The sequence below is a fragment of the Solanum pennellii genome, chromosome 12, assembly GCF_001406875.1.
Source record: "Solanum pennellii chromosome 12, SPENNV200".
NCBI classification, from domain to species: domain Eukaryota; kingdom Viridiplantae; phylum Streptophyta; class Magnoliopsida; order Solanales; family Solanaceae; genus Solanum; species Solanum pennellii.
The window spans coordinates 4,044,971-4,064,585 of record NC_028648.1 but is presented as its reverse complement, the minus strand read 5'-3'; the positions used below and the strand labels follow the sequence as shown (position 1 = coordinate 4,064,585).

The 19,615-nt window shown below is 30.9% G+C and overlaps 2 protein-coding genes across 2 annotated transcripts; one reads left to right on the top strand and one right to left on the bottom strand.

Moving 5' to 3' along the window:
- The first annotated feature begins 11,181 nt into the window (after positions 1-11,181).
- On the top strand, positions 11,182-16,015 carry LOC107005366 (probable protein phosphatase 2C 27). Its single transcript, XM_015203944.2, has 4 exons — positions 11,182-11,571; positions 13,505-13,705; positions 14,500-14,711; positions 15,167-16,015. The coding sequence occupies exons 1-4, from the start codon at positions 11,392-11,394 to the stop codon at positions 15,723-15,725; spliced, it is 1,152 nt and encodes a 383-aa protein (XP_015059430.1). The 5' UTR covers positions 11,182-11,391; the 3' UTR covers positions 15,726-16,015.
- Positions 16,016-16,514: 499 nt separating this feature from the next.
- On the bottom strand, positions 16,515-19,204 carry LOC107005614 (putative glycerol-3-phosphate transporter 5). Its single transcript, XM_015204254.2, has 2 exons — positions 17,908-19,204; positions 16,515-17,418 (listed from the first exon to the last, which is right to left on the bottom strand). Exons 1-2 carry the CDS (start codon positions 18,881-18,883, stop codon positions 16,874-16,876), a joined length of 1,521 nt encoding a protein of 506 aa, XP_015059740.1. The 5' UTR covers positions 18,884-19,204; the 3' UTR covers positions 16,515-16,873.
- Between the last annotated feature and the right edge of the window lie 411 nt (positions 19,205-19,615).

Sequence of the window (19,615 nt, the reverse complement as noted above, 5' to 3'; positions counted from 1 at the left end):
TAATATATTTTTGATTATAAATCACCGATCTATGTAACTTGAGTAGTTTTAAGAAGTAATCAAGCAAAGGCAAGACATGTAGGAGGGAATTCAGATTATGGGAAGTTAACATGCCAACACAACAATCAACAACAACTCCACTAATGAATAAGTAATTTAATTTGTTTAGAATTAATGGTATGGGCTTAAATTGAGAGAGGAAAACAAGTCATGTAGCACTAGTAAGACAAATTAATGACATGATTAATTAATGTGTACTCTTATTTGCTAATTTTGAGAAACAATGTTGTTTATTGCACCATTATGCTTTAATCAAGATATTATCTTGGAGATTGAAAACTTTACAGCAAAGTAAAAGGAAAAAAAAAACAAACTTAGTCCACCCTATTTACTTTTCTTTTTGTTTTTCCTCATAAAATGAAAAATAAATAAATTGAAAATTGGATATTAAATTTGGAGTTGGTGAAATTTCTTAGTAACTTCTAGTGATACATTAGAATTGTGACGAATTTGTTCCTAATTTACCACACAATTTTGTACTAAAAGTCCTAGTGATTCACCAGGATTTATGATAATCAGAAACTTCTAAGTAATAAATTTCAATTTTGTAACAAGTTCATTCATCAAAAACTTCAGATGATCGTTTAAAATTATGAAGGACACAATTTATACAAAATCTTCGTCATAAATTATAACTAACATTTCTTTTTTATAATTCGTCAAGAATTGAACTCCTACTTCTAACACGTAAATGATCCTATTCTTCCACAATATATTAAACGAGATCAAAGTTAATCCTATTTGTGCAAAAATTTACCATATGTTATAACATTTCATCCCTCCACCCCCCTTATAATTGAATTTGCATTGCAACAAAAAAAAAATTTAATCCAAAATATACCTTTAAACTTTGCAAAATTAGTCAATCATTTCATGCCATTCATAAAAAGTTCAATAAGAAATACTTAGGGATCATTTGATAGTTAGTTAGAATTATGCGTGTATATAATAGTAATGTATAGTTTAGTTATGCGGAATTTAATTATTCATATATCTTCTTCTGCATAAAACAATTAGTATATTCCCTCATAACTTATTCCATATATTAGTTAAGCGAATTTCTAAATAATAAACTAAACACTATATTACTTTTATCCATGATTATATTAAAACGTTTTATATAAAATTTTGTTCAACTTATTTTCAAATCAGCTACCAAAGACCCCGTTAGGTGGTCAAATAAAGGTCAAAGATTGAGAGGGGAACAAAAAGGATGAATCAGCTATTGAGGCACACGAGGGCAGATCTCTGTGTTTTGTTGAGTTCAAAAAAAACATACGAGTATTTAAATTGACTTCTCCACATGATGAGGCTCTTATTTCTACATCATTTTTAACTTTCTTCCTATTATACTATTCTTATGGCGGTGCAACTTGTAGATAAAACATAATAAAAAGGACAAACAAAAGTTTTTAGCCAGTTTAAAGTTCAAATAACTTTACACATGCATGTTTAAGGGTATCTGAATTCAATATTTTCGATATTATACGTGTGAACTTATAAAATGTGATCTATCAATGCCAAAAGTCATAATTATTGGAACCATAAAATTAAATATTGAATTTGTCTATACAAGTTTAGAGTTAGATTTGCGAATGAATTTGTTTAATCAATTCAAATTTTGCATATTTATACCTAAAGTTAAACTTGATTATCTCCAACTTTAAACATATTTTATAGGGCAACTTTCACATATAGCAAACAAAAATTTCATATTTGTATGCTATAGCAAACTTTGCATAATTGCGCTCCATAGCAAACATAAAACTGTATAATTCGCTATACATATACAATTGTATAATTCGCTGGCCTAAATTGTATAATTCGCTGGCCTATTTCGCTGCAATTGTATAATTTGCTTTGCATACAGTTGAATCGAATTAAAATGTATGTATATTGCATAATTATAAGTGTATAGCAAGAAGATATATGTTTTTCTCGCTTTATACAAAAACAGAAACACAATATATACACTTCTGTTGTATAAAGCTAGAGAAAATTGTATTGCACTGCAATTGTATAATTCGCAATTGTATAATTCGTTGGCCTTTTTCTCTGCAATATTTGAAGCAAAATGTTTGTAAATTGTATAATTAAGTGTATAACACGAAGATATACATTTTTGCATGTGTATATACAATTTTCTCTCGCTTTATACAAAACAGAAACAGAATTATACACTTCTGTGTATAAAGCGAGAGAGGCGAGCGAGAATGGAGAGTGGCGAGCGAGATTCTTGGGAGAGAGACGCTGACAAATTTTAGCTAATGTTTGCTATGAAGCACAATTAAACCAAACCCTAGCTATTCCATTTAATTTAGGTTATTAGTTTGCTATTATATACAATTTTCCCTATTTTATATTCGTAATCGAAACTATCAAGCCTACTTTAATTACTTTGAAAGCCACTTCCAATATGAAATTGGGCTGGGCCACTTCCTTTTAGAAAATGGACCATGTAATGTGTCTGACAGGAGTGGCCCATTAACCAGGAAATTATGGGTCAAATTCACATATAGGTATGTCTTGATCTTTTGGCCATCTTTTTAAAAAGTAGCCTTCGCTTAAGAAAATTTATGAAGCAAAGGCTTTTTCTAACTATTTATTTCAAAAAATTTATGAACTAATACATATTAAAAAAATTAAGATGATTCTGAATTTTTTTTGCATGAACCAAAAACTCGAGGGAAAAGGCGACGTCGATCCTTAAAGAAACAATGAGTTTCTTTCACTAGGTCGCTTCATATGAATCCACAAATTTGAGATCAAACGCAGTCAAAAAGATATATTTTGAAAAACTTATGAACTAATACACATGAAAATCTTAAATAATCTTGAATTCTTATTTCATGATTCCGAAACTCCCTAAAAAGTGATGTGAGTACTTGAGTAACAATAAATATCGTTCACTAGATCGTTACAAATGTACCCACAAAATTTAGTGTCAAACAAAAAACAATCTGTTATTTGAAAATCTAATGAACAAATACACAAAAAGAAAATGAAATAATCTTGAATTATTATTTCATGACCCGAAAAGTCCAAAAATAAAAGGTGACATCAATCCTTGAAAACAATGAATATAGGTTGTATTTACAAAAAATGAAGTCAAACGAAGTTGAAAATTAGTTCACCAATTGGTGAGATTAATTAATTCACCCAAATTTCTATTTCTAAAATTATTTTGTATGTTAGTGTTCAATTAGTTCATTCAAGTGGAAACCAACTATTTTTCCACATTAGATTGCTTAGTTGCTGTTTTTTATTGTCGAAACATTCCTAAAACATGTCCCAAAATAATTACTGTTAAGTGGTCCAATTTTTTTTTTTTTATCAATTCCTAGGGGAAAAAACATTGGTTCTTTGTCTGCTGATAATTGATTAATAGCATATTAATATCCAAATTGATATGTCTTTTTTTAATTATTATTATTATCCGATATTTGATATTTGTATTAAAATTTAATTAAATTTGAATTCGTATTGAACTGTCCTACATTAGTCGCTTCCTAACAAAAGCGATTCCATATCAAAAGGGACTCAATTATTCAAATCTGAAATCTCTAATTAAGAATAAAAGAGCACTTGTCAGTCTCTCACAACTCATGTTTATTTTATTGTCGATTAATTAAAAATGAAAGAGTAGTTTATACATCCATGATGTCATGATTTGATTAATCATGAAAATTGGGAAATACTTGAACAATTTATTTATCTATATATCTGCCAAAGAAGAATAAAGATATCTCCAATTTTTTTTATTTCAAATATTTGCATGTGTTGAAGTTGATCCATCAAATCCTAGCTATATCTTGGCAAATCAAAGAGACAATTGAAAGATTGACACAATATTGTGCTATGATTATATGTTTGAAAAAAAAAATACAAAAGGTAGAGTTCTTTAAAATAAATAGAAATTAGCAACGAAATAATTATTGATAGCTAACTTATTTTTTCTAATACATCATTAAACAAGATTATCATAGAAGTTAAAAAAATTATAAATTATGTGTGTGAATTCGATTCTTACTATCTCTTTCTTTCCTCCATGTAATATAGAATATAAAAAATTAGACCTTGTTACACAAATACTTTATTATATAACTTTTTTTTTTTTTGCCAATTTGTAGCTATATATAATTCCACTTGAAAGCTAATATAAGTTTTAGTTTACTTGGTTTAGGAGTAGACAAACTAACAAGGGAAACACACCATAATCTTAGCAACTAGTTAATGTTGGGTTAGTTGTTAGTGATGGAAATAGTATAAAAGAAAGAGATACACTATTTACATTTTTTTTTCCATTTCCAATGAGTTGTCATATTGAGATATTACTATTAATTATTAATTTCACGATTTAAATTAGTGACCTATATAGGTCTTAGTTACTCTAACGCTCCTATTTTGACCTATACTCATTAAACAATTTTTATGTAAGTTTTTGGTGATTATCAATTAATATATAGTAAAAATTACATATAATGTAAAAGAGCTTAAGTTATATATATATATATATTATCATTGTAGTGATGATTTATATTATTATGTAACTTTTATTTGTCGTAGTAGTTAGATGACTTATCTTTATTTTAAGATTACAAATTTCACATTTTAAGAAGTCTAATGCGTAAATATTTTTCTGATAGTGTATAATATATGTCTTATAGTGATGACATATAAAACTTAAATTTGTATTTCAAAAGGAAAGCAAAAGGCTTCTTATCAAACGACTTCATATATACAATTTAACTTCAAAACCTTTTATTAAAAATTAAACAGAAGAAGTACTTACTACTCTACTAAACACAATTGGTGATCCGTGTATATAAACCTCAATAAAATAGTGACATATTAAATAAACTTTTTCATGGTCCCCTGGAACTAGACTTTTGATTTCCTTAATTTTATGTATGTATGTATATATATTAAACCAAAACCCCCAATTTGTTGTCACTCACCATTCAACTCCAATATATATCTTAAATATTTGAAGTTAGAAACTCATTATTTCTTCTATATATTCCTCAAGAAAGTTCCAATTCTATCAACTTTTGCTAATCATTATATCCTCATCATCCAAAAAGAAATAATCTCTTTTATACCATTCTAGATATGAAGCAAGTAATACTACTTATATTTCTACTTTATTTATCCACTCTAATCCATGAAGCACAAGGTAGACACTTGAAGAAAGGGCATAAATTACAGGTGAGAATATACACAACATTTTCTTTTAGAATTCTAGTGCTTATATTTTTGACTTCTCTGATTATTTCGTTTAAAAGCTTAAACATGCATGTCTCGTCACGTGCTTAATTTTTCTTTATTTTTTAATCAAACATGTAACATAAAGAAGCTACTTTCGCTATGGCTTTTACATTGAGGTGTATATAAAATGTTAATCGTGAGGCTAGTGGTGGAACTTACGAATTTAACAGAACTCAATAGGTAGATTAGTCTAAAAATCCTCATTTCTGTTAAATAAAATCATTTAATATGTATAAGTAACTTTAACGAACAAGTAGGTAAAAGAAAATTGTGTTTCAGAACCTATAAACTAAAAATTCTGACTATATTTATCTTTATCTATGATTATTTTATCTAGAAGCTTAAGAGAAAATATAATTTTTTACTTAATTATTATATAATATGTCTTAATAATTTTTTGTTTTTAACTATGCAGGAAAAAACTAATTTGATAGGAAGTAGTAAAGGAGTTATTGGAGAAGTTAGTACTCTTTGCAAAGATGGCCATTGTTCATCATTGACCACAAAAGGAAGACTTACAAAAGTAGCCAAAAAATCACACCATTGGTTACCAAATATTCATGAAGATTATTATGGCCCAAGAGGACATAGACCTAGACACCATTAAATAGTTTGCAAAAATAGCCTAATTTTCTTGTAGCTAGCTAGCATATTAATTAAGATTCCTCATATTTTTTTGTTTTCTTGTAGAACTTGAAAATTCTTAGGAATTTTAATTAGGAGCATCATTTATAAAAACAAAAATTAATTATGTCTATGTAACATTCTACAAAGCAATTTTGTAGCTTCCCTCTAACATTAATACTTAAACTTTGCTCTAATTGCTTCAAATTTAATGGATTTTCATTATGTTTTATTTATTTATTTAAGTAGTTCTTGATCACTGTTTTTTGACATAATTAAATATGAAAATTATGATAAAAATCACCTCTACTTCTACCACAACTCCATAATTTAAGGTATGTTATGTGTGAATTAGTTGTACGTTACGAAATTTGTACCTTACAATAGGAAAACGAGCTTTGAAGTGGAGAAAATCAAAGAGGTTGATTCATTATTCCCCAGATTTCAAATCGTTAGGACAATCTCAACAAGATTTGAGCCTAAATCAAACTTTAATAGAGAAATCTTAATTTGATTTTATTTTTCCTAGTTGATATGTATAAATTGATAACAATGACACATTCGATGTAGTCGTATATAAATGAGATAACAAAATAGATAGACACGTAAATATTATAAAATGAGAAAAATAAAAAATATTATTAAAAGATTAAAAAAGAAAAAGTAATAGGAGGAGCTGCGACAATGTACAGAAATGCTGCCCTTCTTTTAGGATTAGGAATATTTTTGTAACATATAAATACCATGAACTATACTCTTATATTAATAATAATAATTATTATTAATAATACATTAATGATTGAGTCATAATCACTTTTTCTTTTTGTTGGTTGGGGGGTGGAGGGTTGGGGGGTGGGGGTGGATGTCATGCTCTTATACTATTGTTTGTGACACTGTTATAGCCACTTTCACGAGTTGAGGTTTAACTCAATTTTTATTTTATCTTAGTCTAGCTTGGTTCAACTCAAGTATCGTCTATTTTTTAATTTAATTTAGTTGATATTTTTAAATTTAATTTAATTCACTCATTTGATATCTTTTATTGTATGCTTAAGAAAGGCGTAAAATGATCATTTTTTGTGACTCATTTCTTTGTCCTAATTTATATGAATTTTTTTTTAATCTATTTTTTAGTGATATGTTTCTATATTTAATAATAAATTAAATTTTACTCTTAATAGTCTCATATAAATATTTATCAGTTATTTTAGACCACAAATTTTAAAATAAAATAAAATAAAAATTCCCTATAAAATCAAACTTAATCATATAAAATAAAACGAAGGGTGTACTGTCTTACATATATTCCTTCATTTTCAATTTTTGTAAGAATTATATCAATGTTCACCAACACAACTATTTTTGGTATAAAAAGAAGAAGAGACCATAGGCAAGTTTTGTATATAGAAAATAGGCAAGATGATGAAAGACACCATATAATATGTGATAGAAAACCTAAAAAGCCAAAAGGGGTCACAAAATAAATAAATGAAATTATATAAAAACTCTATTTTTTTGGTTTGATATTCTAGCTTTTATATATATATTTGGTTATAAATACACCAAAATAATTGGACAAAAATTGGGCCACGTCAAGTTCCATCAACTACATTTTCCACCATTCACCCCAATTTAATGCAACAAAAAGAGATTCTTCTAACATTAATAAATGGACTAACTAAATTCCCATAGCAATGGAAAATCCTTGATTTGGACTTTGCTTCTAATTGGAAGAAAAAAATCAAAATATAGAATGGTATTTTTAAGATTGTTAATAATTTGAGAATAAAATTAATAATTTACGTTTAAGTTATGGATATTTCAGTACTTCTCTTAATTATGTAACATTATTTGACAGAAACTAATAAAAATATAGATGATAGAGTTCGATGTATAAAGGTCACGCGACTCATTTTTTGTGTAGTCTACGATAGTTGAGATACAATTATACATTAAAATTACATAAAATACTAGTATAAATTAGTTTTTATACATAATTTTAGTTGCAATTTAGAAAAAAAATGTTTTGATTCCTCATAATAATAATTAAATCATTTTTAAAAAAAATGGAATGAGAGAAAGGAATCAACATCTTTCTTTTAGTCTTTGTTGTGTAGATATCAATCAAAACATACTAGGCTATGGATCATCTAACATGACAAAAAGTCTTTTTGTTTTTCCTATTTTTCAAAGATTATATTTTTTAAAAAAAAGAAATATTTCGTGTTCGATATTTATTTTAATTGAACTAATTTGAATTAGAGTAAAAAGTTCACTCAATAAAGGGCAAATATTCCACATCAAAGATAATTCACTCTAAAATTTTAATTCGTAATCTCTAGTTAAGAATAAAAAAGTAGTTAATTTATTATAATTTTTAGGGGATAATGCACAAGTACTGCTCAATCTATGTCCGAAATCTCAGAGACACACTTATACAATACTAAGATGCTATTACCCCTGAACTTGTTTTATTAATAATTTTCTACCCCCTTTTGACCTACGTGACACTATCTTGTAGGCCCAACGCTGGTTTACTTTTTTTTCAAGCTACTGCCACGTAGGTCAAAAAGGGGTAGAAAATTACTTATAAAATAAGTTCAGGGGTAATAGGACCTTAGTATAGTATAAGTGTGTCTCTGGAATTTCTGGCATAGGTTGAGGGATTCTTGTGCATTTTTCCTAATTTTTAGTTTATTTTTGTTTCTCACTCGATGTTCATTTCCCAAAATATAGCCATAAATTAAATTCAATTTCGCGTTAAAAAATCTCATATTTTGAATATAAAGTACTTCATAATTATTACAATTTTATATCCAAAACTCAATATATGAGATTTAAATCTAGAAATTAAAGAAATATTTAATACTTCATCGCGATCTCAAATGTTGTTTCAAAGATTAGAATAATAAAGTGCATCACTATCTTTTCCTTTATGGTTACAAAAATATCTAATGTCATTTTCTTGCATCATCAAAAGAAAAAAAAAAGAATCAATATCATAATCTCTTCCTTTTTATTTATACCAAAGTTATAAAAAAAGCAACACATGAATGACTAATTACATCACTTTATATAAAATGCATAATTACGTCACTTTCCAAATTCTTGGCCCAATAAATATAATTTTCCATGTATAAATATGGAGAAAATCTTTATGTTACATCATATCTAATCGCTTTCACACTGACTAACTAGCAAACTTTGACTCTTAATTAATCATTTTTACTTTTAATAAGGGCAACATTACTTGTCTTCAACAGCTTTACTATTTTTCATTTTGATAAATATAAATTTAAAGTAACATAAGTTGTGTATATGTAACAACTTTTCTACTTTCACCTTACTCTTAATTAGGTTGATAATTTATAAGTTTATAATTATTTCGTAACAAGAAAAGAGGGAGAAAATAATTATTGCACTTAATTCAGGCAATGGACTAGTTCAAGTACTAAATTCGATCATGTGAAAATCATATATGGCGATAATTATATATAAAATATATATTACACTTTGTTTATGTGAATTTTCTAAAACCATTGAACATGCTTAGAGCTATATATACGCACACAAAAGGTTTAACAAAAGCGCAATATAAATTATACGTCCAAATCTAATAATATTATATAAAATAAATGAAGTTTATACCTCATTTAATCTCAAAAATTGACTCAAACATTAAATAATTTATTCCAAACGAAAAAATAATATTAAGGGAACGGTAGAATAATTCTATAGTACTACTTTTTTTTTATATGTAAATTTGATTTGTCAAAGCTCTCTTTTTTTTTTTGACACGTTTATTATGTGGAGATAAATATGGCACTAATTATTTATAAAATAATAATAATATGTTGACAATCACTCAATTGAAAAACTAAAAAAAAAATTATATGGAATTTATTATTACCACGTGTTTCATATATCATAGATGTATATCATTAAGTTAGGTATACCATCCCTTTACTCTTTTTCCCCACTTATTTTTTATTTTCTACTCTTTCATTTGCATAAATTTAATTTTTATATATAAAAAAACAATATACTTATACATGTATTCTGTTATTTTTAGTTGATATACTTTTTCCAATAGATGTTTGGTTCATGATATTAAAAGTGGAATCAATGAGTCATTTCCTTGCTCTTTTATCAATCAAAGAATTACCTCTTGTGTAACTCTAAGTATGTTGATGGTAAATCTAAATAGGTTAGCGTAATTTTATAAGTAGAGTCTAAAAAAATAAAATATATATAAATTCTTTTTTATTTTAAAGTGGAGAGTTTAGCAAAATAATATCGTTCAAAAAAGATAACTAAGGACATAGTATTAAATAAAACAATAAGTATAATTATACACTAATATAATTAGAAGTTTAGACTTAATCAACTAAATTTACTCTTCTTAAGTGATTAATGAATTTTAATAAATATTAAATCACACATTAGCATGATAATATAATGAATCATTATATTCGTATAATATATAAATAGACACTCAAATATAATCTTAAGTGACTAGTAAATATTTCAACTAGTTTTCAGACCGTCAATTAAATATTATATGTTACTATTTTTAAAATTTACATTTCACGTTCAACATCAGATATTCACAAAATACTAATAAATCAAAATAAAATATTTAATCACCCGTCGATATCTAAATATATATTTTCAAAATTGCAATACTTACGTACTCCATCCGTTTAAAAAGTGATCTCCTTTTCTTTTTGGTCTATTTAAAAAATAATGACTTCTTTCGTTTTAGGTAACATTTTAATTTCAGCTTTCTACCTGACATGTTTAAGGCCACAAGATCAAAGGATTATTTTGTACATTTGACCTAATTTTAATTTAAAACCACAAAATTCAAAAATTTTCTTTATATTTTAAATTTCGTATCAAATCAAACCGAATCATTCTTTTATTAAACGGAAGGATTATTAGTTAAGGTCAAATTTAACTTATTATATACCCACTAGCACCCCGAAAGCTTCCCATAAAGTAAAAAAAGTATACTAAACCAACAAAAATTAAAAGAGGAAAAAATAATTATTACCTAAAAACCTCAAAAAACAAATAGAGAAGCCTCTGTTACATTGCTTTTCACAGTAATACACCCCACTTTTTTATTGAAAATAATAATAATTCTGGAAACTTCTCAAGTTTTCATTGTCTCTCTTCTATATTGTATTGTATATATGTATTATTTTATATACATTATATTATACAGAGTTTATATATAAACTTGATTTATCAATTTTCATCTGACCCCTTTACATATTCCAAGAATCATCTCATCAAAATTTCAATTCTTGATATTCTCTATTCCTTCACAAAGCTTTCAGCAAACTTTTTATCACCTAACAACTTGCAGAATATAAAGTGGAAAAAATATATGTATACCATTTTTTTTCCTGTTAAAACTGATATTAAACAGTAATGTGTGTGCAAGATTCAGAGGAAGTGAGTGAGGATATGGAGAATTTGGACATTTCCAAGACTGATTGCAGTGAAAAGATCAGATCTTTACAAATAGAAAGTGAATTCTCAAATACCCATAAAGAGAAATTTGAAAAAAACTCATCTTCTAGCTATGCTGTGATGAGAAATTCATTCCCAGTAAGGATCTGTTTTATTAATCATATATATGTTATATAGTAATTTTCAATTTTGTAGGTATTACTGATTTTTTTTTTTTGAATCTCTTTTACCTGTTGGGCTAAGTTTTGTTGGGTTGGGTGGAGTTAGGGCTACAAGGGGTTTCTCTGAATCCATGTTTACACTAAAGATCAATTTTTTTATTTTTATGTATATATGAAATGAGCTCAAATGAAGAAGTGAGGATTCAGATAGCAGATATCTAACTTGTTTGGGATTGAAGCATAGGTGTTGTTGTGTATGTGTGGTAGTTGTTGAATTCCTTGATTTCTTAGTGTGTTTACCTTTCTTATATATGTGTGAGATGAGTTTAAATGAAGAAGTGATGATTCATATAGTTGATCTATAACTTGTTTTGGATTGAACCTTAGGTGTTATTGATGTGTTGTATATATGTGGTAGTTGTTGAATTCGTTGATCTCTTCGTGTGTTTACTCTTTCTTCATGTATGTATGAAATGAGCTTAAATGAAGAAGTGATGATTCATATTGTCGATCCCTAACTTGTTTGGGATTGAAGCATAGGTGTTGTTGTTGTTGTTTACATTGGTAGATGTTGAATTCACTTGATTTTACTTTTTTATACTATTAATACTTCTAGTGAAACTCTCGACTCCGCTAGCTAGTTTGCAAATGGATGTTGAGAGGTGTTACTTGTTTACCACAACAATACATCCCGTACAATCTCATAAGTGTGACCTGGGTAGGTAGGATGTAACAGACCTTACATCTCTACCTTTGTGCGGTAGAGAGGATGTTTCTGATCTAGGACTTTCCGCTATCTTTTTGGGGTAGAGAGTTTGTTTCTGATGGATGCTTGGCTCAAAGAAAGGGAAAGTTGTTACTTGCTAGTATAGTATATTTGGGATCATTTCAATAAGCTCGCAAGTCATTTTTTATGGTATATGTATATATAGGATTCATATAGTTGATTCAAGCTTATTTTAGATTGAGGTGTACTTGTTATAGTTATGCTTTAGATCTGTTTTTTGGTTTGTAAATAGATGTTGAGGTCAATTTGGGATTTTTTAAAGTAATCTCGCGATTTTTTTTTTCCTGGTATATGGATATAAAGGGTTCATATAGTTGTATAGATTGAGGTGTACTTCTTGCTGTAATTATGCTTTAGAGCTGTTTTTGGATTTGCAAGTGGATGTTAAGTGCTGTTTGTGATAATGAAGTTAGTCAATTTGGGATTTTGTTCAATCATCTTGCAAGATTTGATTTTTCTTCTTCTTTTTAAGGTGTTGTCATTATTGGAGATGTACTTTGATGGAGCAATAATTATGGTGCTCTCAATTATCTTTTGTTATTATGCTGGCTTGTGGCTTTCATGTTCCATTACTATTTGCTACCTCAACATGTCTTTTTCTTGATTTCTCTTTCTCTTTTCCTTTTTGATTTTGTCAAATTTTGTTAGATGGTCTATTTATTAATTATGGGTGTTTTGCTTTTGTAATTTTCACTTCTCGGGATTCTTTCTTCCCGTGAAGTGTGGGATTTGGTAGGGTTTTTTTTCATCTGTTTATACAGTGTTATTAGTATTTCTGGTCAAAAGTTATTATTCATAGATGTAAATTCTTCATGATGATTGTACCTGTGTTGCATGAACTCTTCAAAATACCTTCAGATGTGTGTCGTATCTTCCAAAAAAAGTGCATTTTTGGATGATCCGACACAGTGCAGCAGCACTTTTGGAAAGTCCGAGAACATAGTTGAGTCGTATAACACCTTCATATCCCTATGCTCCTGTACTGTTTGCTGAAATAACTCTTTTTAGCTTCGTTTCTAAATAGAAAGTTCACTTGAACAGCAGTATAACATTTAAGCTGATTGTGACATGCCTATGAACTTATTCATTACCTTACAATTAAGTTATTTCCTTTGTTCTTCAGATGGAAAGTATATCTGAGGATACGACTATTGCAGACCGTCAGCATATACTCTTCAATAAATTCCTCCCAACTCTTAGGTCTGGAGAGTGGTCTGATATTGGAGGCCGTCATGATATGGAAGATACTCACATCTGTATTGCGGACATGGCTAAGAACTTTGGTCATAGTATTAGTGGTGAGGAAGCTATCTCCTTCTATGGAGTAAGTTCTTTAAACTCAGAACATCACGACTATTCGTACTTGAATATTTACTCAATTTACTAGGATGTGCATTTGTTCTTTGCTCACTTTAAGATTTGTTTGTTGTATTGATAAAAGAATTTCGGTGTAAATTCTATGGAATAGCCGAATCCAGGGGAGAATTTAGGACAATGACTAGTTTTGATGTGCAACTAATAATCTCTGCCAAGTTTGAGTGGGGGTGGGGTGAGACTTGAGAGGGTTAGGTATTCTGCCATTGCAAAATAGCGCAAGATTTGTAATAAAAATCAAATATAACTATATAAAAAGCATTAGTGATGACTGGTGATCTAGAGTTCTCGAATCTTGCATACCCGATCATGACCCCTGCTCACATAAAAAAGAAGCCAAACAGATATCATGATTATTTAGAATTGTAGTCCAAAAACCACACCAGAGAATCACAAAAACCATGAGATATTGTAGTTTATACTTGTCACTAATGTTCGAAAATGAAGCAGCTGAGCTTAGTACACTAAGCATCTCACCTATGTGACCGTGTCGCATAGGAGCTCACACTTGGACCTGTAGGTGTACAAAACTTATCTTATTAGTTAGCCATTTAGGACCAAACATATTGTCTAATACTTTTCTAGTTTTTGATTGAGAATCACTTTTCGCCTTTATATAGAATAGGATTTCCATAGGAGATGGAGGAGAACTCAAAAGATGTAACAAGCCAATCTTTCTACAATTTGTAGCATATCTAGTATTCGATATTCTTCGACCTCTGATGCAAATGGTTTTAGTGACAGGTCTTTGATGGACATGGTGGAAAGGGAGCAGCACTATTTGTACGCGACAGTCTACCAAGAATCATCGTTGAGGATGCAGATTTCCCTCTGAAGCTAGAAAAAGTGGTGAGTAAATCTTTTTTGGAGACTGATGCTGCTTTTGCCAAGTCATGCTCTCTCGATTCTGCCTTGTCCTCAGGCACAACTGCACTCACTGCTATGATATTTGGAAGGTAACAGTCCCTGCATATTGACCTCGTCATACTTCACTATTTTCTCTTCATCCTGTCTTCTCATTTATAATCCAATACCTCGTTGCTCGGACCCTCCAAAATGCTGCCGCACCCATGTTGGATCCTCCAAATATGCATAGTTTTGGAGGATCCAATACACAATCGACTGTTTTTTTGAAGAGTCTGAGCAACATAGGTTCAATCAACCAGCTTGTTGTCTTAGTATTTTTGAAGCTTTCTTTAGTTTGTTAGTAATACCGGCCACCATATTACATATCCGAGTAAATACCGCTAACTCCATAGGCTGACTTGTTTAGTTATATCGTTCTTCAAGTAGGGAATTCTGTTGGTCTCGTTCATTCTTTATCCTTGCAAATATATCTTCATTGAACTACATTGGGAGATCAGTGTCTAGTATTAGTTCTTATCTTTCTGTACTATTATCTGATTGGCAGATCATTACTCGTGGCAAATGCTGGCGACTGTCGAGCTGTTCTCTCTCGAGGTGGACTGGCTATAGAAATGTCAAAGGATCACAGACCTTGTTGTGTCAATGAAAGAACACGTGTCGAGTCCTTGGGTGGATTTGTCGATGATGGCTATTTGAATGGACAGTTGGGCGTGACCCGAGCACTGGGTAACTGGCACATTAAGGGACTGAAGGAAGCTGACAAAGGTGGTCCATTGAGTGCTGAACCTGAACTAAAGCTGCTTACGCTGACTAAGGAGGACGAGTTTCTGATCATTGGCAGTGATGGAATATGGGACGTATTCAGAAACCAAAACGCAGTGGATTTTGCCCGGAGGAGACTACAGGAACACAACAATGTAAAATTATGCTGCAAGGAAATAGTAGATGAGGCCAAAAAACGCGGTGCCATAGACAACTTAACAGTAGTCATGGTATGTTTTCACTCCGAGCCACCACCACCTGTCGTATTCCAAAGATCAAGAATCAGGAAGTGCATCTCCGCCGAGGGGCTTCAGAATCTGAAATCTTTACTCGAAGGGTAGAGCTATCGCGTACAACAAATCAACCTAGGCAACAGTTGAGAACGAATTCGACTTTGTAAATATATTTCTGAGGTAGGATTTGTTCTTCCTTGTAATGTTCCAATTTAGAACTGAAGCAGATGGAATAAAAGCTTGAGGGAGAAATGAGCAAGCCATTGAACCAAAAATTTGTAAATAATTCATTCTTCAATTGTATGCACCCTTTACTGAAAGGGCACACAATTAAAATTCATCTTCTGGTAGCATAAACATTAGATTATCATTGAATAATATATAGTTATATACTACTACATTATTAAAGTAATTGTATGTTTCTAGTTTTGTGTTGGATGTCAGTCTATCACCAATCGGTTAATATAGTTGATATAAACTTGTTTGAAACACGAAATATCTTGTTGGTAATGACCTTAATATATGACTTTCATACTTTCTGCTGTATTGGGGTATGTGCGTGTGTGATCCTCCGAAAGTACTTTTTTTGCACATGGTGTAGCAACAGTTTTTGGAGAATTCGAGCAACATTACAGTGATCTGTTTCGTGCTCATCATCAGCAATCATCTTTGACCATGTGCCTTCTTTCTCTCCTCTCCTCATAGATTCTTGAATCTCCGACAGTCAAAATCTCCATGCATGCATTTTCTCTCTCCTCCTCTCTTACAGATTCTGAAATCTTCAAGAGACAGAATCTCCATACATGTCTTTCACAAGCACAACAGATCACAATTGAATGTAGCAACATGCAAAGTAAGAAAATGGAATATACCAGCAACTATTGAGGTTTCAGATTATACATCAACATAAATTTCTTTCATTAATATGTTTCAACAGAACAGCAACACATCCATCTCATGCTACAAGAAACGCGAAAAGGCACCAAAATGATACTCTTAAGTCAGTTGAATAGTACAGAATAATATAACAAGTATTCACTGTTCTGTGAAATGTGTATCGATAAAAATGAGATATCCAAAAAAGGACATACAAGAATAACAGCTTCGCGAGTCTACTGTAGAACTCTTCTATAGAGATCTTTAAGTATCTATACAAAAGAATAAGGAGCTTCTGCACTACTTCAAAGGTTCAAATCCTGAACCATTTTCATTTTCAAAAAGGGGTATTCGTAGCTTTGCCTTCGAGAGGTTCTGAATCACCTTTTAAACGCGCTGATCCAAAGCCATTTCCCTTCGTTCAGCTTACCTTTAATCTCATTTTTCACGATAGGGATTAAAAATAGGCTTGCAATGAATATTGAAAGAACTAGCATAACAAAGACACTGTTCCATCCTCTTGTTGAAATATATCCAGCTAAAAGGGGCCCGAGAGCTGCCCCTACTGAACCAGTACCATCTATAATTGCACTCACCGTAGCTAATGCACGAGAGTTCCCCTTTATCAGGCTCTGAGTACCAAGATCTGCTGAAACTGCTGTGGTAATAAGGGAGTAAGGACCATTGACAAGTGCACCAGAAATGAGCATCAAAGCAATGTTGGTAAACATAGATACACTTCCATATATGCGATAGAAAAGAAGAGAAGGTATTGATAACAACAAGAACACAATGGAAGTAACCCCACGAGCTTCAATTATATCGGATGTAACTCCTGCCAAAACCCCTCCAATGACTCCTCCAATATCAAAAACTGTCGAAAGGATCCCAGCATTTTCGTGAGACAGCTGCACACCAGCAACAACTGCAACAACAACAAAATTTCAAGCATGCAACCCATGGTAGGAGTGGCTCAAACGAAGATTAAATTTTTTACACAACCGGACATCAGGACAAATGTTTGTTTGGGTCATCAACATAGAACAGGGAGTACTTCACTCATAAACAAAGCAATTACATGTTAATAGTTATACTAAATCAGCAGATTAAGATCTAATTTTGAACATCATAACTGTTTCAAGTGCCAAACCGAAAGCTTTGCGACCTCAATTCTCATTCTAGCAGAAGTAAATGAACACACTGTGGAATGCAACAACCATATGTGTCTCCCAACTCTCAACTACTCCAATGTAAGTGCAAAGTAACAAGTTCCAATCATTCAAGTCAAGTTATTCATATAGAACTTAGGACGGCAGTGTTTTACAACTAGCAAAATAAAAGGAAACAATCCTAAACTCAATCACATAACACAAAAGAAGAAGTTTTCCCAGAAAAAGTTCCGCTAAGTAAGTACCTGTTTGCCTTAAGTAGAAGGGCAACCAATACAAAAATGTGTAAGCCACTAGCTTGGAGAAAAACAAGCAGAACGCAAACGGTGCCACGCCTGGTAACCTCCAGGCTTGTAAGAACCCGATAGCACCAGCACCCTCCATTCCGGGTTCCACAAATCCCTCCTCTTCCACTTCACCTGTCTCTGAGCCCACCAATGCAACTCCCTCCACATTCATCTCAATCTCCTTCGAAGTCAATTCAAGACCAATGTGATCAGGGCTAACTACAAGAAACAAGTAAACCAAAGCTGCCACAACCAAAATGAATAAGCCAGGTAATACAAAAGACCAACCCCAACCTAAACTCAACACAGATGAGGCAGCTAGAGAACCTATAATATTACCAATAGAGGTATTTGAATTCCAAACTCCCATTATCAAACCCCTCTTAGCCTTCCCAAACCAATTTCCCATCACAGCCACAACACAAGGCCACCCAATAGACTGAAAAAGTCCACACAAAATCTGAACAATTAAGAAAAAACCAAGCCAATGCACATCAAGAAAATAGCCTAAACCAAAAGCAATCACCAAAACCCCACTACCCAACATTCCAACAGTCAAAAAAATCCTCAAATCAATATTATCACCAATATGACCAGCAAAATACATCCCAATTGAATATGCTAACAAGAATGCAAGATCAAGCTCCCCTAAACGATGTGGCCCATTAGCACCTTCAAATGGGGCCCATCCAGTTGCAACAATGGTGCTATCTGTACCATTTAGAGCTTTGATCTCAGGACCAAGAACTGATTTTACTATACTTGGTGGTTTCCTAGAGGCATGAAAAGCTGCATATGCTATAAAAGTAAGGAATAGGACCAAAAATTTGTGGAAAGTTAGAGTCTTTTCTGGTGGATTGAGTGTTGGGAAGAGATTGTGACCTGGTGGTGGCTTTATAGGTGGAACTGAATTAAGGGGTTTGAGTTCCATCATGTTTTTACAATCTCATACATTCAAAATCAAATCTTCGTTTGTAATTTGAGTCAATCTGTATTCAAAATCAAATCTTTGTATGTAATTTGAGTCAATCTGTATATGGGGTTTATGTATAGACCAAAATTTACTGAGAAAGAAGAACAAGAACAAGAAATTATCCAATGGGATTTTGAATTTTCCTCTTCTTTCTAAAATGTTGTTCAGATCTAAACATTCTAAATTAGTCTATGTCTTACAAATTAAGGAAACAAAGAATTTGGGAGTTTTGACTGTCTGCCCGGGAACCTCCCAGGAAATGGCGAAATGCAAATCACACCCCACCCCCACTCCCACCAACCCTTAATCCACCTTGTTTTTTTTTTCATAAAAAAAAAAATAATTACGAAAATACACAATTTATTTTAGAAAAAATTGTATGTAATAACAAACTATTAATTCAAATTAAATGCTACAAATATACTATTGTTATTTTTGCCTCTCTCCCTAATGTAATCTTGCTCGCTACTCTCGTTTAGTTGCAGTCTTGCTCGCTTCTCTGCTTTTATACAAATAAAAATGTATATAATGTGTTTGTTTTTGTATAATGCGAGAGATAATTGTATATATATATATATATTTGTTCCCCTCTCTCTCCTCTTTCAGATCTCGCTCGCCTCCCTCGCTTATACAAATAGAAATGAAATGTATAAGTTGTGTTTCTGTCTGTATAAAGTGAGAGAAAATTGTATA

What these genes read in the sequence shown, in the direction of transcription:
- LOC107005614 (XM_015204254.2), bottom strand. Translation starts at nt 18,883, where the DNA reads ATGATGGAACTCAAACCCCTTAATTCAGTTCCACCTATAAAGCCACCA. An exon ending in CTTCTACTTAAGGCAAACAG is followed by an intron (nt 17,419 to 17,907) that starts GTACTTACTTAG and finishes TTGTTGTTGCAG; the next exon opens with TTGTTGCTGGTGTGCAGCTG.
- LOC107005366 (XM_015203944.2), top strand. Translation starts at nt 11,392, where the DNA reads ATGTGTGTGCAAGATTCAGAGGAAGTGAGTGAGGATATGGAGAATTTG. An exon ending in TGATGAGAAATTCATTCCCA is followed by an intron (nt 11,572 to 13,504) that starts GTAAGGATCTGT and finishes TTTGTTCTTCAG; the next exon opens with ATGGAAAGTATATCTGAGGA. An exon ending in ACTGCTATGATATTTGGAAG is followed by an intron (nt 14,712 to 15,166) that starts GTAACAGTCCCT and finishes TCTGATTGGCAG; the next exon opens with ATCATTACTCGTGGCAAATG.